This window comes from Poecile atricapillus, chromosome 2 (genome assembly GCF_030490865.1).
Source record: "Poecile atricapillus isolate bPoeAtr1 chromosome 2, bPoeAtr1.hap1, whole genome shotgun sequence".
Lineage (NCBI taxonomy): Eukaryota > Metazoa > Chordata > Aves > Passeriformes > Paridae > Poecile > Poecile atricapillus.
In genome coordinates, this window is record NC_081250.1 from 133,167,035 (window position 1) to 133,194,049 (window position 27,015).

The 27,015-nt window shown below is 38.9% G+C and overlaps 1 protein-coding gene across 1 annotated transcript in view; it reads left to right on the forward strand.

Moving 5' to 3' along the window:
- The window catches only part of GRHL2 (grainyhead like transcription factor 2), a 62,558-nt gene that overhangs the window by 14,354 nt on the left and 21,189 nt on the right, over positions 1 to 27,015 (forward strand). The window contains exons 3-9 of the mRNA XM_058833467.1: positions 1,421 to 1,488; positions 3,041 to 3,425; positions 5,872 to 5,924; positions 9,123 to 9,279; positions 11,571 to 11,682; positions 16,713 to 16,807; positions 25,491 to 25,649. Of these exons, the coding sequence (XP_058689450.1) occupies positions 1,421 to 1,488; positions 3,041 to 3,425; positions 5,872 to 5,924; positions 9,123 to 9,279; positions 11,571 to 11,682; positions 16,713 to 16,807; positions 25,491 to 25,649 (1,029 nt within the window). The remainder of the gene's footprint in view (positions 1 to 1,420; positions 1,489 to 3,040; positions 3,426 to 5,871; positions 5,925 to 9,122; positions 9,280 to 11,570; positions 11,683 to 16,712; positions 16,808 to 25,490; positions 25,650 to 27,015) is intronic.

Here is a 27,015-nt window from a genome sequence, read left to right on the forward strand (position 1 = left end):
AAATAGGGAAGAAATGATAACTCTTGTTGATACTCCCAAACACAAACTTAAAACTTAACCTCTGTGCTGTAATGTGGAAGTGTAGTGGACTTCCAGTGCACCAGACTCTTGAATTGTCCTTATTTGTAATCTGGCTCATTTGTTCTGACATACAGGGTAATATTTTTAGATTACTTTTTCCAGTCAATAGAAATTATTTGAATTTAACTGTTTGTTTTTTTAAACTTTTATTTTTCCTTGTAGTGATATTTACCTAAACCTAGACCCTCATTCAGAGATAAATAGGTAATCTTAAAAGGGGAACCAACATATGTAAACTGTGGCTTTTATCCCAGTTCAAAAAATAAATGAAAGAGGTTTTTTAACCAGCAAGATGCTTAATAAGGAAAAGGGATGTTCCAAAAAGAAAGAACAGCTCTGAATAGAACTCTGTGACTGTGCTGTTGTAGTTATTGTTCATGTTATCATTGGCTACTGGAGTGCTGTAATACTGTTTTTCCTCTAAAGTTGGATATTTTTCTGATGTTTCTTTAAAATATTTAAAAGTAAAAAGCATTGCTTTGGCTCATTCTCAGGTCTATTCTTGCTCTTTAATACTGAGTTAATTGCTGTGATGAAGTGGATATGTCTTTTTGTGCAAAAGATAGAAGTTTTAGCTCCCAAATTAACGGCTCATCAAGAAAAGAAAAATACGGTCAAGGCAGCAACTTTGCCTTTGGTGATTTCATTTGTGTGCTGGTGTCAGAACATTGGTATGTGGGAATACAAATCTTTTAAGTCACTTGGTGTCAGTTCTGAGTCTGCCAAGGGGCCAGATTTGACTGGGTTTTTACCTCTTATAGCTGTTGATGCAATCAGCAAAGCAGAAGTTAGTGTTTCTGGTGACATACCAGCATGCCCTGACCTGTCCCCATACTAGGAAAGGGAAAGATCCACAGATTTTCCCTTGGTATGAGTCCTGCACTCTCCAGGCTTCTCTCTAACAGAAGGACTTACCTGGTGCTTTTGGTTTAATTGAAAAGCCTTTTTTGTCTGAGCTAAAATGGTCTCAGCACAGAGCTCATCAAAGCATCTTATCTTGTTTTATTCAGTGAAAAGTGTGTGTGTGTGTTTTGGAATAATATGAGCTTTGATTTTCAGATAGCATGGCCTAGCTTGATATTCAAAAGATAGGGCATAAAGAAAAGTGTTTTGCTGGTGTGCCCAAGAACTAGAAAAGAAAACAATTCCTATGTTTTTTCTCTTTTGAAATTTTCTTTCTGTTCACAATCAGTCTCCCAAAGAAAAACATCTCCTGGCATCTGTGAACTAGACAACACTGATAGAGTTACATTTTTCTAGTTGTTGCAGTAGAGCAGTCTGAAGCTGCAAATGCCTGACAGTTGCATTTACCTGACCCCATGCCTGGTGTTGTTCTCAGGTTCCCAGAGATAAAAGGCTGTTGTCTGTTAACAAAGTGAGTGATAATCAAGAAGACCAAGATAAAAGGTACAGTATTATTCAAAATCATACACCCAGCTACTAAAAGTGTGGATCAGTTGTGAACTGAAGGAACTGTGAGACCCTGAGGGATTTATGGTTTTATTTCAAAATTAAAAGAATATGAGGGCTGTTTTGGGAAGCTCATTTTACTCCTTTTTACTTTTAATTGATTAGAAAAAATGGAGAGTATTCTCAAACATTCAGTTTGGAAAGCAGCTGAGAGTTTCACTTTGTTTGGTGTTTTGCTGCTGCTGTTGAGATTAGTAAAATCAGATTATCTTGATAGTTGGCTATTGGCTGTTTTTTTGTTTTCTTGTTGTAGGGCAAAAAGTGAGTAGTCTGGCCTCAGTAGCCTCATTTATAGGGTTATATTTTACATAACTTAGGATCTGCCCAGCAAATAAAGTAACTCTTAAAATCTTTTGCTTAGAATGTTTTTCTCACTTCTCTCAGATTTCAGCTTTTCTCTGTAAGCTAAAAGTGACTTGAGTCGAAGGAAACTGCCTACTGCTTATTAAAACCTGCAGGAAAGAAAGAGTGTATATTTTGGTAGAAACAATGAAGTCTTTACATACTGGAAGGTATCTCCATATGAAATTATGACAGAGATGAGCTACACAAGGTTTATTTCAATGTAGATAATTTGTGACAGCCTTAGATGGTCTCCACTAGCTGTTCATAAAGTAATTGTTTCAATAGGTGGTAGTATAAATTTACTGATTCAAAATGGGCTATGAAATGGATTTTGGACAGCTTTTCTTCTACAAACACCAGAGAAATTCCTGATGTTCAATTCCTAAACTGAGTATGGTTGACAAAACTGACCTTCAGTGGAAAACCAAGAGAGAGGAATGGTAGTGTCAGAGCATTTCTCCTGTGTTGAAAACAAAGCAATATTATTCCTACTAAGAGTTCTATGAGTTAACAATTTTATGTCAGTGTAACTACTATCAGCATATCAGATTGCTTTCAAGAGCAACTGTGGGTAGATGTGGGAATGCTGCTGAGGTTACCTTGCAGCCACTATAGTTACTGATCTACTCTGCTACAATGGAATTCCTGGGCTTGCTCTTTTAGAATAGCATTGGTACCAGAGTTAAGCAAACAGTAGTGGCCTGGCAACAGCCTGAAAGAGCATCCCATCAGTGTATGAATTTTGCTGTTGATATTCTGCCTGTTTCATGTGCAAAATATCTACTGTGAGTAGTCCATGCCTTGCCTTACTCTTTATTCTTACTTTGTGTCTAAAGGCTGTTGTGCTGCTGGATTGATTTTGCATCCAAATTATAAACTAAGGCAAGAGCAATCCTGGATACCCAGAATTTATTGTGACAAGTCAAATCAAATGTATTATCTTTTCCCATTTGTTATAGAGCTCTGGACTTCTCTGATTGCCTCACAATTTCTTTTGCCTAGTATTTGTTAAGGTATTACTACTTATGGCAGTGGCTTATCAGAATTGAAAAATCTTTGCTGACATCTAAGACCGTTAAGATATTTAAGGAGGAGATTTCCTCTATCAGGACAGTTAATAACATTTTTTGGTTTTGTCTCACAGAAATTGTCTTAATACCACGGAAGCTCAGAATAACTTAAGTGGGGGAGAGAACCGTGTGCAAGTCCTGAAGACTGTGCCAGTTAACCTTTCTTTGAACCAAGATCCTTTGGAGTCATCCAAAAGGGAATACAACACAAATGTGTCTGGGAGCTCAACACCCATCACAGGGTCTGCAGTGACTGTGGTTAAAGCAGAGGAATTCACCCCTGTTTTTATGACCCCACAAACACACTATGCAAGAGGAGAAAATGAGGAGCACCGAGGCGTTATCTTTGAACCGTACGAAGTGTCTAGCATTGCTCCCCACACAAATTATCTTAAAGATGATCAGCGCAGTACTCCTGACAGTACCTACAGTGACACCTTCAAGGATGGAGGAACAGAAGTAAGTTTTTCACCTCAAATTAGCATCTAAGAACACAATAAAAAGCTGTAAACAAGATAGGGATATTTGAGCTTGTAAACAAGATAAGAAGATTTGAACTGTCCACAAGAGCCATTAGAAGAACACTGATGCTTGTTTCAACAAATTAATTTCTACTCCCTGCTGTGTTCCCATCAGTCTGTGCTCTGATTATAGGGGAGCATCATGAGGCATTTCAGAAGACAATTTAAAAGATGTTTATTGAAAATTCTGAGAAAAATAAATAATTGATTTTTTTTTTTTTGTCTTTGGGGATATTATGTCAAGTAGAAGATAGCTGTTATTCTTAAAGAAGATTTATTTACCATTAACAAGATCTTCCTTCAGATCTATTCATAACAGTAAGAAACAGCCACTTTGTAACAGGGAAATTCTAGATGTTCTTTTGAAAATGCAAATGAGTAGCAACAACCTCTGCTGCTGGATGAACCCAAGTAATTTATTCAGAAGCTGTTTGTTGCACTAAGCTCTATTCTGCAACACAAGCAAGTGAGAAAAAGTAGCAGAGTTAGACTAATAGAGGGGAACAGAATTCAGTGGACAAGGAACAACTGCATGTGTATGTGCAGGAATGAGGAGAAAAAAGGCAAGGAGAACTTCTAATTATTTTACAGTTATGCTGAGCCAAAGTAATTTTACAGTCACCTTTAGTATGGTGAGTACCTTCTGGCTGCTTTTACTTGCTGCAGAATAATGCAAACAAGCTGGAATTGTAGAAAGGTAAAGACAATTTAAATCTCACAGTACCTCTGCAAATAATTAGAGATATTAGATGGTAAAACTCCCCTAAGGTTTTTCTCTTCCCAACTCTACAAAATTTTAAATGTAACAAAAGTACAAGGCAAGTTACATTAAGGCTGAGCTGCCCTGATTGAGTATATGAGAAATTTACTGTATGTTTGTGTACATGTATTATAGAAAAGTACATTGTCTCCATGAGCAACACAGATCCAGGATGCCTGAACGTGAAATCCGTTTTCAGATATTGAACACATGTAGGTCAACTAAATGAATAAATAATGAAGAAATCTGGCTTCCCATTTTAAAATCAGTAGGATCAAACCTTGGATTAGATACACTGCTCTGCATTATCAAATAATATTAGTTTGGCTATTTTTACTTGTACTGGTAAATGGCTCTTCTGGAACCATACTCATAGCTTTGTCTGGGTTGCTATAGCAGAGTAATTCCATTACATTGATTGTTCTGGGACATGCTGCTGAGAGGTTCCCAAACAGTCCATCTGCCCTGTGCAGATAGCTGTCAAACATGCAAACTTGTTAAACTTGGATGTAAAAATGAACTTTACATCTATATGTTGGCTTTGCATCCCAAGTTCTCTATTACAGTAGTTTTGTTACAATAGTAATATATTGTTACATGTTTATAAAATGATTGATTGATAACAGGGTGCAATACTTGTCATCTAGGATTTGTGTAGAGAAAGAATCGGTTCAGATCCGCTTGCCAAAAGTGGGTGGCGTGGTTTTCTAAGTGCATTCACTCCTCTCCATCTTCACCTTCCCTATTCATTCTATGAGGGACACTGGACAATTGACTTTAGGTCCCCAGCCATGGTTTTCAGGGAAGATGTGGGCCACTGTTGGTGGCCGCCTAGCCACAAGTATTCACATGCTTGAGAGCAGGAAGAGCTTTCCTGCTGAAGCCTCACCCAGCACTGAGCCTGTCCCATTGCTTTTCTCAACTGCCTAAACCTCAGGCCGTGCTCAGATACTGCTGCACCCACCGTTGTGGCACTGCTGGATGGAGCAGGTGTAGGAAACTATAAGGTAAAATGTCAAAACACACCAAAGGAAATCTAGGCAAAGTTAGAAGAAGGAAGGCAGTTGTTCTTACTAGTTTTTGTAAGTGCTTGCAAAGTATTTCCTAAGTACTGGTGTAAATGACTGGGTTTAGATTTGCTCTAATACTTACTCAGTTGTCAAACACATTATAAATGCATATTTATAAAAGGTTTCAAAACATTTATGGAGTGACTTAGTTGTGCTCACACTGAAGGAGTGCTGAGTTTTTGTAGATCCCTATGGCAGTAGATACTTTGGTCAATTGCTTGCTATGTTCTTCGGATACAATCCTAACAGTTATAAATATACTGTTCTCATCTCTTTCATTTTCTTGTTTAGCTGTGCTTAGCATGTTAGTTCTTTATAGTGTAAACAAATTCTTTGAGGTTAGGTAAGTAAATTGTGTGTTTTTACAATGTCAAGCTCTAAGGTTCATATAAAATGTGACTATCGTATTAATACCCACTCCAGTTTTTAGGTATTTTGAGTGTTAAATGGTTGATGCTTTCTTTTGAGTTGTCTTTAAATAAATATTGTTACACTTTAGTTGGTATTTGCATTTTGATTTTATCAAACAATATTTAATTGGTCTTATTTTTCAGAAGTATCGGAGTGTGTCAGTGGGGGCTGAAGAATATATTTATGAACAAACAAGGTATGGCATAAGCTTTGTAGTGTGTTGACTGGCATCAGGCAGGAATGTATTGAGTGCCTGCCTGTGTCTACTTCCCACCCTTCTTTTCTTCACCCTGGGGTGCCTGCAGGGCTCCCTTGATACTACCAAGCATTAGTCTCCCCTTATTCTCTTGCTCATGTTAGCTCTCGGATCGGGCCAGTTTATAACTTGCTTTGTTACCTTCCCTTAGCATTGCTTTAAACTCATAATTCCTCTGAAGCTTCCGCCCAAGATATACAAGATTAAAACTATTGAGAGGTTCCCAGGTAAAAGAGTATAGCTTTGACAGCCAGGTCATGAAAAATCTTTTCACGAGGGCAGAATGCACAAGTCAAATGTCCAGAACAGTTGAAATGCTTCAAGAAAAACCTGCAAAAATTAAAGTTTGAAAAGAATACTATTCTGCCTAAGCACAGAGTACACAGAAGAAATATGTATGTAGCATGGGAAAACACTGCAGAGTCCCTTTAACTAGTAAAGATTGTAATCACTAAAGTTTTTAACTGATGCTTTATTTCATTCTTGTGAATGGTTCTGTTTATATCTGAGAGATTACTCTTACTTTAGAATCAGGAACATGCTTATGTAGTTTCTGTGGATTAGGCATATGACTGCGACTATAGTGAAGGTTCCTTACAGCTTGATATTTTTTCTGAAGAATGTTAAAACAATCATTAACTGCAGTGAGTCATTATATAGACAGAAGATATGAAACTGATAGTTAGCAAAGGTTGCTCACTTACTACACTGAACATTTGTAAAATTGAATCCTGAAGCATTGTTATTGTTAACAATTGTCACACGTTTAAGTCTTGCATGCTACAGCCCAGGTCACATTAAGAATGAAACCTCTGAATGCGCATTAAGAAAACTCCCAGGAAAGATGTATTTAGTTTATAGAAGTAAACTGAGTAGAAGGCTCAGAAATGAGAATTTCAGATTGAAAAAGGAAGTGGTAAATATGAAAGTAATTGGAAGCCTGCTAGAAGATCTCTTACTGATTACACAGGGGTTTAGTTGAGAGTCATGGTGAGGTTCAGAATAGTGTTATAATAATTTGAGTGAGTGCAGTAAATAATTAAGTTTTAAGAGAGAGAGTAAGCTTCCTGCTATAGGGCATGCTTTTCTTGCCAGCTAGAAACAAGAATAAAACTCTCAAGTGGTACTACGCAGAGGCTCCAAAATTGGCCAAGTGCAATGTGTCTGGGATTTACACTTTTTGACTGAATCATATGGAATGCCAGGGAACAGAAGACCAGCCCATGGCAGTCTGTAGGCAGTTCTGTTAAGACACTGAGTGTGTCTGACTTTGATCATTCTAAGCCCTTCTCAGCACACATCCTTGTTAGTTCTGCTGTCTGGTGTGTGGTTTTGAGGCACATCTCCCAAGGCACTCAGTGCATCTGTCAAGAAGTGGTCTTGAGTGTGCAACCTGCAGTCCCTTTGTGTGATGCTAAATCAAAGCTGTGCCCTTACCTCTAAGAGGTGGTCCGTCTATAGGACAAGTGGTGCAGCAGGATGGATGCTGGTTCTGCAGCACTGGTGGTATAGCTCTTCCAGCCCACTCAGACAGGTCCACACTTGCCAGTGTTGGCAGTGCCTCTGTTTCCCCTTGCACACAGGACAGCCACAGTAGGGGGGACGGCGGTGCCTTGTGCTGCCTTCATGCTGTGTGCAAGAGCCTTCATGGTGGCAGCAGCTGCATTGTGTGGGAGCACCAGTGCTGCCATCAGCGGGTTGGATAGGTATAGATGAGTGTTTATTACCTTAGTTTTGAGTTGATTTGTAACTTTTAAGCAACTAGAAAAATGACTGGATTTTAATTTATAAGCTAAGAAGCACTTAAAAGTTGTCTTCATTTGATTGAATGATTGCTGCTAGACTGAATAATTGATACGAAGCTGTCTGAAACTCCTTTTGGATGAAAAGACTGGATCTCTTGGAGTTTTTCTGCTGTCTCATGGAGTGGGGATTTAAATGTAATTATGAATTATGTGTTTTGTTGTGTTTTTTTTTTCCATTGGATAATTAAAATATCTTTTATTTTCCCTTTATATTGCTATGGCAGTACTGTGATGTTTCCAAGTATTTGTTTGAATTAGAAAGTTAAGGATATACTGTTTTTTTGGACCAACATATTCCTCCTTTTGGTTCTGCTCTGGCACTGCTTAAATACTTTGCTGAATCAGAATCTTTGTGAAAATGCTTCCACCATATCTCCAGTTCATAAGGACTCTTTGCATTAAGGTTCCTGTACAGTTAGAATTTTTTTTTTTTTTTTTTTTTTTGCAAGACCAACATTATTTTGACCTAAGAGAATATGATGAGCTGCAGGCACCATTTTTATTGGATTATTGTTCAAGCCCATTATTGGAGGTGGTGGCTGAAGAGGCTCAGTGAGAATTGTTTCCAGCTAACTGTTTACTAGTTTGTGGAGCCTTAAATTTTCATGGTTTCAGAAGTGCTTTGAAGTTGGAAAGTTCTTCTGTGAAGGAGGGTCTTTTTGAAATCTAAAATTTCAACACATAAGCTGTTTTTCCCTGATATTTTTCTAAAGAGAGGTTACTTGATTGAAGATAAAGTTAAATGTAGGCACTTCATTCACTGACTAATTTTGAAAAGAAAGCTTCTAAAAACCTTGATTTGCAAGTTGTCTTTTAACAAAAGAACTTACTGTCCCTTCTCTTTTTATTCCTTCTTTGAACTGTGCTGAAAGTAGCAGTTGGACTTTCCTTTCACTGTGTCCATCTTTTGCAACATGTTTTATTCTGGTTGGGTTTTTTAAAAAATTATTAATTTCTTTATTTATCTTTATTTATTTATCTTTCTACAACACTTCTAAGTTTAAATGTCTATGGAGCTGATGATTTCCTGCAAATCATACAGAATACCCTCTTTGTAAATCTCATTGTGAGGTGCACAGCCTCATAACTCATAATGATTCCTTTCAGAGAAAGTACAGATTCTAGCCTTTGATCCAAGAAACTTACATTCCAGATAGTTTTATGCTTGATTGCGGGATCTGATGAAGTCGAAAAAAGAAAATTGCCATATAACATTTGCCTGGAATTTTGTTATTAGCTTCTTATGCCTTATACAATGCAATAATTACATAATAAAAGAGAAAAGGAGAAAGTGATGTGGATTTTGTGGGTGTTTCTCTCCTTGTCTTTTCAGCAGCACTTTTCAGTATACGCTAGAAGCTACCAAGTCTCTGCGTCAAAAGCAAGGGGAAGGACCCATGACCTACTTGAACAAAGGACAATTCTACGCCATCACCCTGAGTGAGACGGGTGACAACAAGTGCTTCCGGCATCCCATCAGCAAAGTCAGGGTATAGTCCCATTTCTTTCCTAGGTGGGAATGGAGCTCTGCCAATAGATATGGTTGTGGTTGATTGGCTTTTAATTTTATTTTGTTTTCTTGGGGGAAGGACAGAACAAGCTTTTTCTCATGCTCAATGTAAAGGTGTGAGAGCACCCTATTGATGGTGGTAACAAATGCTTTGCTGTCCAGTTTTTTCAGACTGTCATCTTATGTATTAATGATAGCCTCAGTTTATGGTTTGGCAGAATGGTGATTACAGATACTACACTTAACACTGGTGAACTTATTGCCATGATTAAATCAAAGAAGTCCAAGATCTGCTTCATCTACTCTGTATTCCATCTTCACTCACTGGTGCACTTCATCAGCTGCTTTCCAGTACATTTCAGAGAAAACATGAAGAGTTGAATCTGTCCTTTGTGACATAAATTTTAAGTCATTTTCATTGTATAACTGTGAGCTTTCACTTGATATTCATCCAGAAATGTAACAATGAATGATTTACATCTTCTGTGCATAGAACTATAGTTTGTGTATTCAGCAACATCTACCTGGTGAATGGGCCTCCTGATTTCTTTGGTAATGTTTTTGAGTTAACAAATCCTAACCCAGTAACCTTGAAATGAACAATGAGCCCTGTAAATTTTACCCTGAAGCTGGGAGGACTGCATATGTATGAGGCTGGAAAAATGTTTTCATCCAAATACATGAAGCACTCTAAAAATGTTGTGACTAGTCAAAGGAACCAATGAAAGTCAATGTGAGCAGTGAAGCAGGCAATGTTTCTAATGTTTCCTATATGTTTCTATCATATATGAAGTTTAGAGAAATTCTTCCTAAACAGAGGCATTGATTTGGAAACCTCAGTTAGCGGTTAATTTTTAGCCTGGTTTACTTAGGACATGAGGCTGTTGGCTGAATCTGATGTAAGACGTCTCTGTTGCTGTACAGTCTCTTTCCCTGCCACCCATTCCTTCCCATTTTGTGGCTCCAGGTCTAGTACTTGTAGAGCTGAAACAGGAGTCAGAAAGTCACTGTTGTGACTGAAAACCAGTCCACATATGCCTGGTTCTGTGCAGTGCCACATAAGTTTTGAAGCTGTGGCAGCAGAAAGGTGGAAATTATAAAGGAGAGGTGAGACCACATCCTTCTGGAGGATGTAGTTGACAGAAAATTGTGAAACCATGTGCAACTTTCACAATCATGTTAAAGTATCTGTTTTCCAGGGCCCTACTCAAGGGCCCTGTTGAACTTATTGCCAATTCCATCCAAAGCTAACAGAGGGGCAAGAGGTTTTGAAGGTATTAAACCTATACAAGTTCCCTGTAAGTGGTTCATAAAAACATTAGCAAACTTGGTGGTCTGCATGGCCAGTCATGGTTAGTGCATCAGCTGGCCAGCTCCATACTCCTGATGTCCAGCCAGTGTGTAGAGGCATAACCCAGGACTCCTCCATGGTGTGTACTGCCTCGTGCCCATGGAGAGGCTAGACAGACATGGAAGATGTGGTGATAGTGTTCAGCTTTTATTGGTGGAATGCAGAAGGTCACAGAGTACATGAAGAGTTATGGTAATGGCTGTCTGGGGGGCACACAGATGATGAATCAATTGTGATACACCTCCTTGGCTTATAAAACAGCTTGATAGTGATTTTTTTTTGTGCTTAGTGTCTCAGTATGAAAGTAAAACAGGATATTTAAACATGAAGTTTTTGTTCTCTGTGATTTATTTTCACTTAATTTTAATTTGTATGATGATTCTTTCATTGTTTTGTGGTGTTTTGCTTGCCTGCAGCAGGGCTTTTTCAAAAAGCCTATATTGCTTGTGTAAAATTTTGCATAAAAATTCAATCTGTTTCCTTTGAATCACAGTTTAACAGAGCAAATTCAGAATGTGAATTGGAAACCTCAGCAATATTCAGTAAATAGTTACACTGAATTTGTCATTAAACATATATATGCAAGAGTTCTGCTCCCAAAAAGGGTATTTGTACTGTGTATACTAAATTGAAAGCATCTTACCTTTAGCCAGTGAAACTTTTTAAAACTAAGAATATGATAAAGTTTTATTTGGACTATCAAGAACATAATCCTGGGTCTTGCATTATTTTACAACTACATTTCTTCTGTCCTGAGTTGTTAAGTACATTGTAATATTGGACTGATTAAAACTCGATCTTCTACAACCAAACTACTGGGAGAGGGTGGTGGCTGGAATGGAATTAGAGGCATATGGAAATCTTGTCTTCCTGACTATTAATTATTTTGACTAATTTGACTCTGGTGTTGTTTTTCATAGAGTGTGGTCATGGTTGTTTTCAGTGAGGATAAAAACAGAGATGAACAGCTGAAATATTGGAAGTACTGGCATTCCCGGCAGCACACAGCTAAACAAAGAGTCCTTGACATTGGTGAGTGTAAGATCTGCAGTTGTTTCAGGGAAGATTTCAGATGTAGAAAGCTCTGGTGCCTTACATAGGAATATGGTGGAATATCTTGGCAATGGCTTTGTGGCTTGTACCACAATTTTTAGCAATGGCTCATTCCTGTTAGGACTATGGGGTCTGGAGCTGGATAGGGATCATGCAGAAGGAATGGTTTTTGATATTTATACAGAAGAGCTGCCCCTTGCATGTGTGTTAAGTGGGGTACCACCTTCTGCAACTGAAAATCAAGGTCTGCACCTCCTCAGGTATGGTGGAGTGTCTCTGTTCCTTTTATTTTTTCAGAGGGTGATCTAGTCTTTGATCCAGCAACAGTTATGCTAGCTAATTGATGTGGAATTGCAGCCTGAGAGTGCAGATGTCATCATTGTGGTGACTGCAAAGGAGTGTGCAGGATTCCTACCACCCATAGAGTCTGAGTCTTCTCGGTGTCAGCAGTGAGGGAGAAGCAAGCTTTGGTGTGCTATCCTGAGAGACCTGTTTACCATTCATCCCATCTGAAGTATTTACAAGCCCATTTCAGCCTCAGCTGTCCTATCCACATGCTTGGGAGATTTTAGCAGAGGAAGAGCACGTACTTGCTGCCAAGGAGCCTGAAGTTGTCAGTGGCAGTGTCTAGACATCAAGCGCTTCTCCCCTCCCACGTGCAGTTTACACATGCAGCCATCTGCACGGATTCCAGTCAAAGGAGTCGGCAAGACCAAAGCAGACAAACTCTATCTTGTTTTGGCCGCCTGAGGGAACCAAACCATTGAATGGCAGGAATGAGAGGGGGCAGAGAGGGGGGCTAAACCAAAGCAGAGTTACTTGAAGAGAACATTTGGAGACTTCAGGGGCCGATTGAACTGGGTCATCAGAGAAACTGTCCCCTCACTTCAGTGCCTGTAGATTTTCAAATCCTGCAGTTTCCACTGAGACCTGGTGTTATTTAAGGTCAGGTGTATTTTGTCCAAGCAGCTCTTACAGAATCTCCTCTCTACCTCTTGTCTTATCATCATTATTCTGGCTGAATTATTTCATTAACTTCTTTCTTTCCTCCCTTTCCCCCATTTTTTCTTCTTGCCTGTTGGGATATCTAATGCAGTAAAACCGCAACCCTAGACCAAATGACTTTTATCATGACACATTAAAAGAAGAAATAGCCTACGTCACAGCTCTTTCTGAAGGCTGCCTGGTTTTTTGTGCTAGTCCCTACAAGCTTGTGGTGGTAATGATCATACCTTTGAAAAGTATGTGCTGAGCAGCTCTCTCCACTGTAGTGCCAACACCCGCTGACTTCACTGCACTTGTGTCCTGGCACATTTCAGTTGCCTTACCCCAGCAAGTTAACTTATGATACATATTCTGTAAAATAGTGCTCTGCAAAGTAAGTACTGTGCATGAGCTGTGTGTTTACCTTTGTTAAAGTGAATGTCTTTTAATTTTCCATTAGTTTGAGGTGAAATAGCTCTGCTCTGACTTTTGAAGCACTCTGGCGCATATTCTTTATTTGGACTGCAAACATGAGCAAAGCACAGTGTAGTAAGACTTACTGATATAGCCCTTCTTGTCAGATATAAGAGCTGTAAGAACATGGTTCACCTCAGTTTTCAGAAAAAAAAGACCTAAATGTTGTTCTGTAGTGTTTTCTTGTGAACAACTGAAATATAGCCTTAGCTCTTATAAGTATGGTATTCCTGAAATACGTTTCATTTTCTTTGGCACTTGCATTATGGCTAACTGATTTATTAGGCCAGAATGGCTCCCAATTATTTTTCCCATGCAAGTATCAAGCTGCATTTAGAAAAATCTTCTAGTTTTATCATGAAATGATTTTACTGAGCAACTTAATCCAGATATGAAGTTGGCCCTGCTTGAACCTGATAACCTCCAGGGGTCCCTTCCATGCCAAATTATATCAAATGGCTCTACGAAGATTTCCCTTTACATTAAAAATTCAGATCCCTGAAGGGATCCTCTAAATACTGAGTTAATGTCCAGGCCCTGTGTAGTTAACAAAGAAAATTAAGTGTCCATAACTCTGCATCACCTGTTCCATAGATGTTACTCTTATTTTAATTTGATGTTTGTAGCATGCTTAACTTCTGTGAATCCTTTTTAACTGTTTATGAATGCACTTTTAATGTAGAGCATGATGTGGTCCTTAGCAGGCAGAGGATCAAATTGATTTGGGATGCTCTAGTTCTGGGTTCCAGCTGTTCAGATCTCAGGCAGGCAGGGAGAATATGCTTGTGCTGCTTTCCATAGTGGCAGGGATCTGTCTGTCCGCTTTCTGGCCTGCAGTTATATTCGGGACATCGGAGGAAATAATGGCTTGCTCCTTCACTCCAGACACACAGGGGCCACTGCTTTAATTTGTTTTGTGTACTGGCTGGTGCACCTTCTGGGAGGAAGGATGATTCAATGGATTAGGTGCAGTGACAGGGCTGAAGAAGCATTGATATTAATAAGATAAGCATGTACTTACATATATTCAAGTCCTTAGTGCTTGAGGAATAAACCTGAGGGCTTGACACTTATTAAGGAAGAAGGCAAGGTATTTTCCAAAATTTAGGCTATGTACTGTAATGGATTTTTCTGAAGGAGTAAGGTGCATGTTTACTTTTTTTTTTAGGAGGAATAAGGGCAGCAGGGGGAAAACAGGTGTATTTTCACAGTGCTGTGACATTGCCTCACTAGCTTTTTATTTTTAAATAATGTTAAATAAAACAATACTTAATTGCAGTGGATATTGATTATTTAGAGCAAGTACAATAATTTGACATACTGGAATGGGTTCAAATATGAGGAGTGTGTGTGGAAATTTCGTGTCCAAAGAAACTTGCCCTTGTTTTTTTTTTTCAGGATAGTTTGTATTATTTATGTGCAGAATACAAAAGTAGGCAATGACATGTAATGAATCATTAATGTTTTAACTTTAAAAATTTGTCATTGTTTAATATGCAATTTATGTAACAAAGGAGGAAATAATTCCTGTGAGGCATTTTTTGCATATTCAATGACCCTGATTTTCTGGTAGCTCAAAACAGTAGAAGAGGAGAAGTTGTAGTCACTCTTAACAGCTTTCAAATACTCTGAGGTGTAAATGCTTTCTTAGTCAACTGAGGATCCTTCTTTAATTTCCTGTAAATTGAGGGGAATAGGATGCTCTTCTGCTTTTTAGCAGTGTCACATAGACACTCCATGAGATTTGTGTATAGCAATTAAAGGAGAGGCATGTGTTGAGAGAAGGGGAGGGTTGATGGGATGTGAGGTTCTGATAGCCTTTTAAGACAAGAAAACATGTGTCTTTAAGAGACATCTTGTTCATGTCTTTCCAAAGTGCACCTACACAGTTCGCCCATGTGCAGCAGTCAGTTGCACGAGGCGCTTTCTGGTGAATCATAAATTTAAGAGGTGGGTGGATGTGTGCACATGCATATTAAACTACTTATGTGTCTTCTAATTCCTCTCACTTGCATCCCCACACTGAATTTAGATAGTGAAGCCAATAACTTCAGTTAGAAAGGAGACCTGAGTTCAAGGTGGGGATGAAAAGCCTGCCTGCCCTCTCAAACATTTTGTTAATTTGCTGTATCATCAAATATCTCATGCTGTTCCTATAGTTTGAACAGTGAATTTTTTACTGTTACCAAAATCATTCATGTGTCCCAGCAACACAATTTTATTTGCCCAGTGAGGTGCCAGAGTTCTTGTGTTTCAAATGAGAGAAAAGTATGCTGATTTCCTGTCTCAAATGTGAAATCATTCTTCTTGTAGCAATGGCTTTTGTTATAAATTATTTTAAAGTAGTTATTACTTAGAAATTATTTTTTAGAGAACAGTTTAGACAGAGGGGATGAATATTGAAACCATTTACCAATGGTTTCATACCAAAATACAAAAACATTCTCTTTCTATAACTGATTACAAAGCTAAGAATCAGCATGCTTCTGAAGGAGGGATTTGGGCAAACTTTAGATCAGGAGTGTAATCTCAGCCCTCTGGCACTGAGTCCAATTACAGCCCTCGAGGGATTCTTAGGAAATGTTTATCCCGGAGAGAGTTATTCCATTAGTGTGAATGATCTGGAAGTTCCTTTAATCAAGCAGATATTACCTGGTATCTCTCTTAATCTGCCATCAAAAAGCAGAAAATGTGTTAAACTGTCCAGCAACATGAGAGAAAAGCAGTGCTTGTTCCTATTTTAAATTATAAGACTTGGGAGTTGTCTATTTTACATAGTTTTCCACCCTTACTGTTTTTGAGGGAGGGTTAGTCAACTTTGAAATATTCCTCCCTTTTGATTTTTGTTCCTTCCAAAATGCTAGTTTATTTGTGATAATAGTAACAGCACGTGGGGAAGAAATGAGAAGGTGCAGATTTTGTAGCCAAACAAATTAAAAATATATTTTTTTTGTTTTCTGTTTTAGTGGTGAACATACTTTGGAAAAAGGATCTTTGTGGGGGATGTTTTATTGGTTTGGATTTTTTGTGGGTATGGTGGTTTTTGATTTTGTTTTTAATATTATATAAATATTAGTCCAGCATCCAGTGCAGTAATTCCTGGGAAAGTTGAAATGCACATTGATGATTTCCCCCAGTCATAGCCCTTAGACTTTTAGAAAGCTTCTTTAGGATTTACCATGTTTTTTCTTAATATCAAGGTTTGAACAATCCATTTAAATGCTTCAGTAGTTTTCAGTTAATTTTCCAGTTTTGGCCATTCCGTGGCCAAGCTAATGAATGCACTGACTTATTGCCAGTAGAGTCACACATACTCCTTTTTGAGAGCCTACAAGAATTTTGCAAGAACATTATCTAGTGACATACTATGCATAAGACTCAGGTTGCATTATATTGACTCTTTGCAATTAAGATTATTCATAATTAATCATAAACAATACAAGAGGTAGTTTTGATGCACTAGACAACCCAGCTTAAGAAGCAAAGTAGTACTATGAGTTGTAAAACAGAAAGTTCAATTTTTTCCATGACTCTTGTTTTTTTTCTTACAGCTGATTATAAGGAAAGTTTTAATACCATTGGGAATATCGAAGAAATTGCATTCAATGCTGTGTCCTTTACCTGGGATGTCAATGAGGAGGCAAAGGTGAGGAAAAGCCTGGCATTCCTTTATAAGTACCATCCATCCTTAGGCACTGTTCCACTTCTTTCTGACAAGTAAGAGGGCTTGTTGGTAGGTGCCCAGCCTGAGAAACAGTAATAAATTTTTTCCTATTTGCAAAGCCAGGTGTAAGACACAAGCTGAGTGTTTTCTTTCTCTAAATTATCAACTTTCTTGCTACACTATAAACATCTCCAATAATAAATATTCTGTAAATTAGACTATGCCATCCCTTGTGGTGTTGGTGCCATTATTTTTTATATTGTTACACAGACTGTCTTTGCAATTGGGAATGAACATATTTTTGAGGTCTGAGGCTTTTTTTTTTTTTTTTTAAATGGTCAAGTACCCTCAGGCATGGGGTTTTTCATTCAGGAATGTGACTGTTAAGTGGACCTATAAACCAGAACATCAGAACACCTTAACTAGTTTCTTTCAGATAAGGTTGTACAAAGGCTGTTGGAGTACTTCGGCTGCATGGACTAGTGTGGGAGAAATGAAAAACTGCCGGTAATTATAAGAAGAAGTTGGCCCCCGGAAAGCAAACAAGAAGGGAAATAGGCTGTGTAAAATGAATGAGTGGGGGTAATGCAGTACTCTTGGGGATGTAGAGTTAATAAACACCAAACACTGAGCTCAGCAAACTCCTGATACTGTTTTCATGTTGAATACAAAATGTCCCATGTTCAAGTAAAGCTATGAATCTTACAAATACAGAGACATCTTCATACACAATTGCCCACTGCATTTCTAGCAGCATTAGGGAGATTGCATCCTCAGACTGAGTCCTCTGAGAACTTGTATTGAATACTGAGTGGTAGCATTAACACTCTCTGTCCTGACTCACTGACTGGAGGTGCTGACTGTTTATAGTAACAGGGATTTCAATCTCTCATGAACATCTTAAAAGAAATGACAATAGTTCTAAAAATCACCCAGCTCTTTCAAAAGCAGGCCTTTGTAAACAGAATTGTACTTAGTCCAGTTGCTAATGGTGCTGTATTTACTCATGTAGTGATTACATTTTCACCGCCGCAGATATTTCCCTATTTGTTTCCATTTCAAAATACAGCTGTAGATTGTCCTCTGCAGTCACAACAGGTGACTGTTGTGTGTGTGTGATCACTGTGCAAGCAAATACCAACACAGCAGTTTTTCTTAAGGACCTTTAAAGAATCAATACCAGAGCTAGAACATGGCAGTCTTGTTCCAGGGCTGGCAGATCTCTAAGACATTTGCATTTGCAGCTCCAAGCCAGACTTAGCAAGGCACCCATGTTGATCTAGGAACAAGGAATTCACATCCACTAATGTCAAGTGTTAACCTCAGACGTTGTTTTAAGCTCACACCATTCACCTGGCTCTTGCCTTGGGTGCCAGAACATTAAGAATACAACTTTTGCAATGATCACTAGAAATAAAATAAGCTAAGATTTTAAAATAAAGACTTTTACTGGGTTAAAAAAGTGTAGGAGTGAAATTTAAGTTGCTTGTATTTCTTCAGGAAATGGTTATTAAATTGCAAATTGGCTTATGCATATTTATTTGGGGTTATTAAATATCTCATCTCTTAGGAGCTTGAAAATGGATTGATAAAAGAGGATTCATAACATGCTTTACTGTTTGGCTATCAAATGTAAATCCGATTGCACGTGACAGCTCATTACCTTGTCTGCACTAAAGTATTGCCCTCCCCACACACATGTATGTGTACATGCTTGCTCCTGTTGGAAAGTGTAATACAGTAACTGGTTGCACTGGATCTGGGGATTCCCATAGGATGCCCCTGCGGTGTTGGAAAGCTGTGGGTTCTGGGGCATGTCACTGAAGGCTGTTTATTCTCCAGCAATTACCTCATCCACGGGAGATGAAGAATTTCGAGGCGTAATTACAGACTCCCTTTTCCTAAGCTTTTTGAATGATGATCTTTCATCTGGCTCCATTGTTTCTGTTCAGTATTGTTTTCTATTTTCACCACAATTTCAAGATTAAAACTTAACCCCCTCAGAGGCACAAAAGCTTTTTTTTTCCCCTAAGTCAGACAACAGTTCAGTTCTTTTGCAGGGCCTCTGAGATGGGATGTGATGAAGCACTCTAGTGGCCCTGGAAGAAGCAAAGAAAACAAACTTCTTGCTGGAAGTGCACTGGGGAGTTATGTGGAAAATCAAACAGAAGCAGTAGAAGTCACCTAACCAAATATACCTCTCTCTCCTGGGAAACTAAATCCCACATTTAGAAGACCTATCCTGAGCATCAGCTTTCTCACTTTCCTACTCCACCTGGATGGCAGCTAATTTAAAGCCATATTTCTCCTCATTTGGAGTCAGACTTTTCCTCACACAAAGGCAGAGCAGGGCTTCCCCTCAAAGCCCTTTAGGATGAGGGTATAAGAGAAGGGGTGTGGCAGCCAGAATCTGCCAGCTACAGTAAGCCTGATGATAAGGGGTGGTAAGGCAGCATTTCATGTGGGTTTTAGTGGAATAAACAGGAATCCAGAGGGTACAGGCAGAGGCCTCTCTCTGTTGTCCCAGTAATGTCAGTGGAACTGGGCTGTTGGCTCCAGTTCACCATGCTTGGTGCATCATCTTCCAACTGCTGCTTGGCAGAACAAATCATGTACAGTGCATGTCAAGATGTGGAATAATCACACTATTGCTTTCTGTGGACTAAGGAAACAGCACCAAAGTCAGAAACACCACTCTGTTAGTGTTTCCTCTGCTGTGCCTGGTTGACAGCAGCAGTCCCCTTGCCTTCTGGCAGAGCAGAGTTAGTCCTGGCACATCCTTACCATTTTCTAGAACAACATCTTTTTCTGCTGGGGCTGTTATCTAGAGGTCACTTGTGGGGCTTGTGGTTCAGAGCAGGATCCAGGGAAATGAGGGGAAGGCTCTATAGCCATGTCAAACTCAGTGCTTTCTTAAGATAAAATACTGCTGTAAGGGAGCAGGGGTAAGGAGAGAAGAACAGTTTGTACAATCCATCTTTGTTTCCCTCCCATATTTAATTCTGTTATAAATATGAAACATTTATGAGTAAGGTGATTTGTTGTCTCCCTTTGGTTGAACCCAAATGCTATGTTTGGTATTTTTAAAGGAGTTCTTTTAAAAAAAGATGAGAAAACAAACAACAATTAACAAGAACTAGCTGACTTTTTGACTGTCTTTTAAAAGTGTCTTTATAATATGCTAGAAGCTATGTAGTTTCCTTGCTGCTGCCCTATAGAAGATTTTGCTGCATCATCTGTCCAGTTGACAAAATTGTAGTGGAGGCTCTAGAACAAAGCTCAACTTCATTTCTGATAGACATTCATCTGTCTGCTTGCAGTGTTAGCACTGACAGAAGTTAGTTTGCAAGAAAGATGATTAAAGAGGCATAGTTCTCTTGGTCAAAGGATATTATATTTGTCATTAACCATACCAGCTCCTTGAAGTATAACCTGGTGCATTTAAATTGTCTATGATAGTGTTACTTCTGAAACAACTAATTGTATATTTCTATGGAAAGTACTTTTTAACCTTAAAATCAAATATATGATTTCAATGAACAATTGCTAACAAAGTCACCTTAAAGAGACAAAAAGTGTTCAGTGATATCAAGAGATTACAGATTTCTGCTAAGCACTGGAACTTGGACATGCAATAAACAGACATGTTTGTGGCTGTGTTACTCAGGCAGGTGCTGGCAGATGAGTGAGGTGATTTCATTGAGTGCAGGACTTGTGTGCTGAGCAGTTGTTGTGTGTACTTGCATGCAGTCATTGTCCTGCTTTATTTAACCAAAATGTAGATCTTTAATCCAAAGTATGCTGAAGCCTCTGGGAACCTTTCCAGTTATTTAATGAGTTTTGGCATGGCTCATACAGCAATAAGCTGTTTTCAAAGAGCGAGTGATTTGCAGGATTAGGTTCTTGGATATTGTGGACCAAAGTAAGCTCCAGTTCCAGTGGATACAATGGTAAAATCAAGCTTATAGAACAGCACTATCTCTAGCAGTAATTTGTATTATGGCAATCCATATTTCTTAAACAATGTTAGTGATACATAGGACATGCTTTGACTGGAATAATTTTTTTTTTCTTAATCATGAATTTCCTTCTCAAGTTACATCAAATTTAATTTAATTAGGAAGGAAATTAACATCTTCTCTAAAAAATGTATAAGTTGAAGGAAAAGATGCTTCATTTTCGGGAGTTAATAGCAGAAATTATGTAGTATTAGACTTGGCAGCTACTTTAATAAACCATGTCTGTGTGTGCAAGTGTGCATATATATATATGAGTGTATATATAGATGCGAGACATGCAGACACACGTGTATATATTAGAGAAGAGTTAACCTGTTGTAGCACATAATGTTGAAACTCAGTGTATACAAATGATTTGGTAAGTATGCATCTGGGATTCAAAGCAAATGGCATTTTTATGTAGTTGCCGGGGTGTGGTGTGGGTTGAGGAAGCTTCAAAAGAGTAGTGTAAACATTTGCTGGAGACATTTGTATTGAAATAAAACAAAGGTCTTACCTTTGTGTGGGATTTATAAGGTAACGGCTGGTAGGAGAAACTATAAACCCACACTTTCTGTGTATACGAGGAATGATGGGATTGATGTTAGTCATTTGAGAGACGACTCATTTAACTCTTTGTTGTTGCTGTCTGGAGGGGGTCTGGAGGGAGGAACCTTTTAAAGCAGGCTTTTAAGAGACCGATCAGCCGGGTTCTATGTATTGCCAGTATTCGGTAGAGAAATTGCTCAAAGTTTCTTATTTTGTGCCATAACACACTCTTCCCTCCCTTCTGCCCTTGGCAGTTTCTGAGACAATGAGAGCCAGAAATGTAAATAGTAATAAACGGCTTATGTTAGAAGTTTCGTAACTGTAGACCTTTAGTGTATAAGCTGAGAGACCGCAGCAAGAGTCATGTTGCCTGAATTAAATGATAAAAAGGGAAATGCATTTCTGAGCCTTTCTTTCTCTTAAGGCAACTTACTGTGTTTGTGTCTTGTACATCCCTAATTATGCTGCAGTATTTAATAAACAGTAATTCTCATAATAGCAGCATAGAGGAGTGTCATCTCCAAAACACAGAGTGCTTTTTCTAGACATGCTTTATAACAAACAGAAGAGTTGTCATTATATTAGGCCACTTGTGAAACTTTCTCAGCACCAAATGTTTCTCCAAGTTAGTATTTAATTGTCAATGGCACGCCTGAGCTGGAGACTAGATGGGTGGAACTCTGCCATTAATTGCTCTAATCTAAAATATGCTGACATTAAAAAAAAAAAAGACATCACTATAATGACAATTATACAATGTGTTCCAGATAGCAAACCATTGCTAAAATCCAGTTTTCACTGGGGGGGGGGAACCCAACAAAAAAACACTTTTATCTTTTTTTTAATCTTTTATCTTTTTCATTTGGATACAATCATAGTCACTTTTATTAATGTAGTTCTAAGACAAATGTAGACAGGGCTTGGGAGGGAAACAGTGATTTTCCTGCTACTGTCATTTCTACTTAACTTTACATTTTCTAACCATGTTAATTCTGCTATGCAAAAGACCACAGCAAAGGAGATCTTAAATCTGGATATCTTCTAAGAAAAGTAGAGCAGCACTCCTTTTCATGGCTGCCCATGGAGTTGTTTTGTCCCTTGTCTCGTTGAGAATGGGAGTACATGCATTATGGACAGGAGCTGGGAAGAGGGGGAGGCAAAGGGCCCTGCAAAGGGCAAAGCAAGCAAATGACTGCTTTTTGACTTGGACAAATGACTGAAATCAATGCTGCTCCTAGGAGGTCACTGCTTTGGAGAGGTGGTTTCTGGTCCGACCCGGGGAGAGAGAAGGGCACTGTCCAGATGTTTCTCTAGGTCGTCTCCACCATAGCAGCCTGCTGCACTGGTGCAAATCTTTAGTCATGCAAAGAAAAGAAATACCCTAAAATAAATAACAGAACCTATGTCTTCTTCTCTTTCCCTCTATACACCCCCATGTTTTCCAAATCCAAAGTCAGTGTGGTGCTTTACAGGAAAGCTAACAGAACATTGCAATGAGACAGAAAATTTCCCCAGTATGAGTAATCTGTGTTAATTCGAATCCATCTGTCTATCTGTGAGGTGCAAATGATATGACAGAAAGTCTAGTACACTTTATGTGCATGAATGTACAATCATTGCTCCTCAGAGAGATCCTGATGTATTACAGTGTCAGGACAAGATATTGAGTCTTAGAGCATCCATCTATTATTCATGCTGAATAATCTGTTATTGCTGTATGGGGACTCTTGAAACCATAAAGTCTGTCTTCTCCAGCCACTCCTACTCTGCTCTGTGATTGTGGAGGCAGTGAAAGAGATGACACAGTGTATGTAGTTGATTAAGGTGGGACAAGAGGTTTTTTTGCTTCTCAGCTGAGTGTGCAGCAAGGTTGGGAGATGTACAAACTGCTAGGTAGATGCAAAGCCTGCTTGTCTTCTCACATTTGTACATACATTTTGGAAAGCCCCTGTGCAAAAGTATGGGCAAAAATATAAGGAGACCAGATTCTGTTTTATGCTAGACTTTGTTCCACTGCTGTGTGTTCACACACACTTTAAACCATTGCCCTGACACTATAAATGATTCTGAAGGCAAATGAAAATTCAGCCTGTCATATTTCAAAGGCGTACTTGCTGTGTCTACACTTACCTTTGGAGCTGTAGGAGATCAGCTTGTAATTTGAAACAGAAATAACACTATCAGCTTCAAAATCAGAGTTTCACCTAGGGCCTTTCCCTGCCTCCCTCTTCTCTCAGCAGTTAAAGTTCAACTATTTCATTTGTAAATGCAGCTCTGTGATACAATCAGAAGCAGAAAGGAGGGGCCATTAGCTCAGTCAGGCAAACAAGCTGCTCTGGCTCCATCATAAAGACCCTGACTGTAATGTTAACTTCTGCCAGGAGGGTAAAGTATCCCCCACCAGCCCTGCTGGAGCCCTTCTTTATTCTCAGCTGTCTTTCTTAGGGATGTTGCATTCTGTAACTCACACTCTTGGTTTATTTTCCTTGTTTGTGAAATTGACAGGGAGGAGGGGGGATGTCCTTCATGCTCTTCCTTCAGGAATCCTCCCAGACCCCAGGGGCCTGCTGCCTTCTCCTCTGCCTGGTTAGGTGTGCATCAGGTCTGTTTGAGAGACCAATTTGAGATCTCTTCGTTCCTGAGCATCTTCAGTCTTCTGGAGCAGGTTTTACATCCTCCTGGTTTGGGAGATCTGTACTGCCAGTTTTCTCAGTCCTTTTCCTTGGCTCACACTTTTGGGGTGTTTTGTTTGGTGCTTTGTTGTTGCTTTTTAAACTAAGGGCAGGTGAAAAGTAGAATCAGGTTAATACACAATTGCCCCCAATTATTATGTAATGCACATATTCCTCATTGGGCTGAAAAAAAGATTTTTAATCTAGTTTCATCTCTTGAGTTTTATGCACACCATCCTGACTGAAAGCTATCAGAGGTATTTCAATTCATAGTGCCTGCTTTACATCAGAATAGTCCCTGGGAGACTTCGGTGGTGGGAGACCCTTCTCCCAGGTCCTGTACAGATGAGACACACCTTGTCCCATGGTGCCAATTGAGTTAAAAAGAGGGAGATGATTAGAAGCTATCAAGTTGTAAGTTTTTGTTGTAGAAGGAGGGCAAGAGATGGATTTCTGAAGCACAGGCAAGCATGGGACTTGCTAGCTCAGCTAGTTAAAGCATGATACTAATAATGCCAAGGGTGCTTCTGAGTCCTTTCCAGCTCAGACAATTCTGTGATTCTCTGAAATGCCATGTCAAGTTATGTGGGTGTTGTGTAACAAAGAGAACTTGTGAGAAGAGGTAGGGAGTAGTGTAAAACTACTTGTAGTGGTTTCATGAATATTTGAAAAATTCCTTCCCAGTATGAAAGACAGGGTGAGATGCATCTTTAAAACTGAGGAAAGACAGTGAAGGGCCCTTAAAGTGAAGCACAGGAGTATCTATTGATGGGATGAAGAAAGCAGTAGTGTTGATGACAGTGTGAAGAAAATTTGCAAAATAAAAAGAAAATAGTAGAGTTTATCTTTGTCCCACTGAATTTGAATGAGCTGTCAGATGAGCAAGTCATTCCTAAGGCAGCTGGAAAGGATGAAACAAGATGATCTGTATTAACAAATAGTGCAAATGTACAGAGCGGGTTTGTAGAGTGGAACAGGTAAGGACTAAAGACCTGACATCCACATGAGGCACATTTTAGGAGGTTTTATCTCAGATTATCTTTAGTCAGTTCCCATGAACTAAGCAACTATGAACAGCTGGAGGATCTGAGGGAGTGCTCCTAGAACATATCTTTCTGGTCTGGCTCTTCCAAAAAGAATCCAGTTCATGTATTCTGAGCTCTGGTGTGAACCAAAGCACGGTAAGTTGGGACAACCAAATGATTCACCTCAAATGTGAGCTTCTGATCCAAACTGAAGCACCAATATACGGCTTTCAAGTTTGTCCTTCTTCCCAGCATGGGAGTCTTTGCTGGATAGAAGTGGAGGATACATGTGTGAATTGCCAGAGCATGCATCATTGCTGAATTAAAACATTTTTATTTTATTTTCCCATTTCTTGTCATGTATTTCCAGAAGTTTAATTATTTGCACCACATTTTAAAAAGTAATCTCTCTGGCACACAGATTTTCATCACAGTGAATTGCTTGAGCACAGACTTCTCCTCACAAAAAGGAGTAAAAGGGCTTCCTTTGATGATTCAGATCGATACTTACAGCTACAACAACCGCAGCAATAAACCTATCCACCGAGCCTACTGCCAGATCAAGGTTTTTTGTGACAAGGTAAGTGGAAAGCACAATTACCATGGATGAAGGAGGAATCTTGTTAGGCAGTTTATTGTTGCTGTATTTTAGACCTAATTAAAAGCTGTTTCTTTCCTTAAAGAATTGTATTTCGTCATAGTATTTGGACAAGCTGTATCACAAATCGACTGATTATCATGTCATTATTTTACTGCTTTGCAGTCTTTTTGGCCCTGATTCCTCAGCTTGTGAGCAATACTTGGACTATTTAAGGACAGCATGTTATAGGTCCTGATTCTGGAATACCAAAAAAGTAATAGAAAGTGCAAATGCAAAGATCTCTCTTTGGAAGGCCAGTGCTGATCACAGAGTCACATAAATAATAATGGCAGTCTGCTGATGTCATCCCTTCTAACTCTTACAGCCAGGATAGGTAGCAGCTAAACTTCATGTCAGTTTCTCTGAAAAAAAAAAATGCACTTTTCAGTGAGGGTATGCTAAGCTCCCTTTTATAATGCAGTGGAAAACAGCAAATTCCAGTGACACAGCTGATGGGTTTTCCCCCTGCTTTGCTTACAAACAGTGGTTTTAGAAGCTCTTATGCTGCTACGATTTTCTTATCAAAAGTTAAATATAAAAATATATTAGCCATTCCCATTTTGTAATTCAGTAACTGGTTTTTGTGTGTGTTCACACCCTCTTTAGCAAAATTTTGGTGTTTTTGCTGTAGTTATGACTGCTCCTGTATGAAAATTAGTAAGATGTTTCTGCACCCAGACACAGATCACATCTGAACGAATTAGACAGTGTCATGATCAGCTGTATATCACCAGGTAGAAACAGTTGCTCAGAAATGTCAGTGATGATTCTTCGAAGAGTGTGATCACTTTTTAGTTCATGTAGCATCTGCCAGCTGATGACTTTATCCATGCTGAGAAAGATCTTTCATAGGGGAGCTGATGCCTGGATTCTAGTCAAGGTTCAGGGATTCAGGAGCCTACGTCTATTTAAGTGACTTGGAAATTTATCCAAATTAGTCTTGCCATCCTACAGGTGGGAATAGAAAGACAAAAAGGCCATGCCCCAGGCAAAAGGTAACATTAACTTTTTAATGGAAAGGGTAAGAGTTCAACTGTTTCAGGTCTCCGTGTTGCAGCTCCTTCCCCCTTTTCAGTTCATTCCCTTGTTGCTGTCTTGACAACGAGATCTTGAGGACTAATCAGTCAGTTGTGTTAGTGGAGGAAAATCTTTGGAAGTAATGAATGTAAATGTATGCACTGAGGTCTTCTTGCAGCCAAAATGCTGTGCTTGTAATTGTAACTTTGAATGTCAAATATTCAGAGATTTGAAGCTACAGCTGGATGTTAAAAGCTCAGTGACTATCAAAGTAACAAGCCATTTTCAT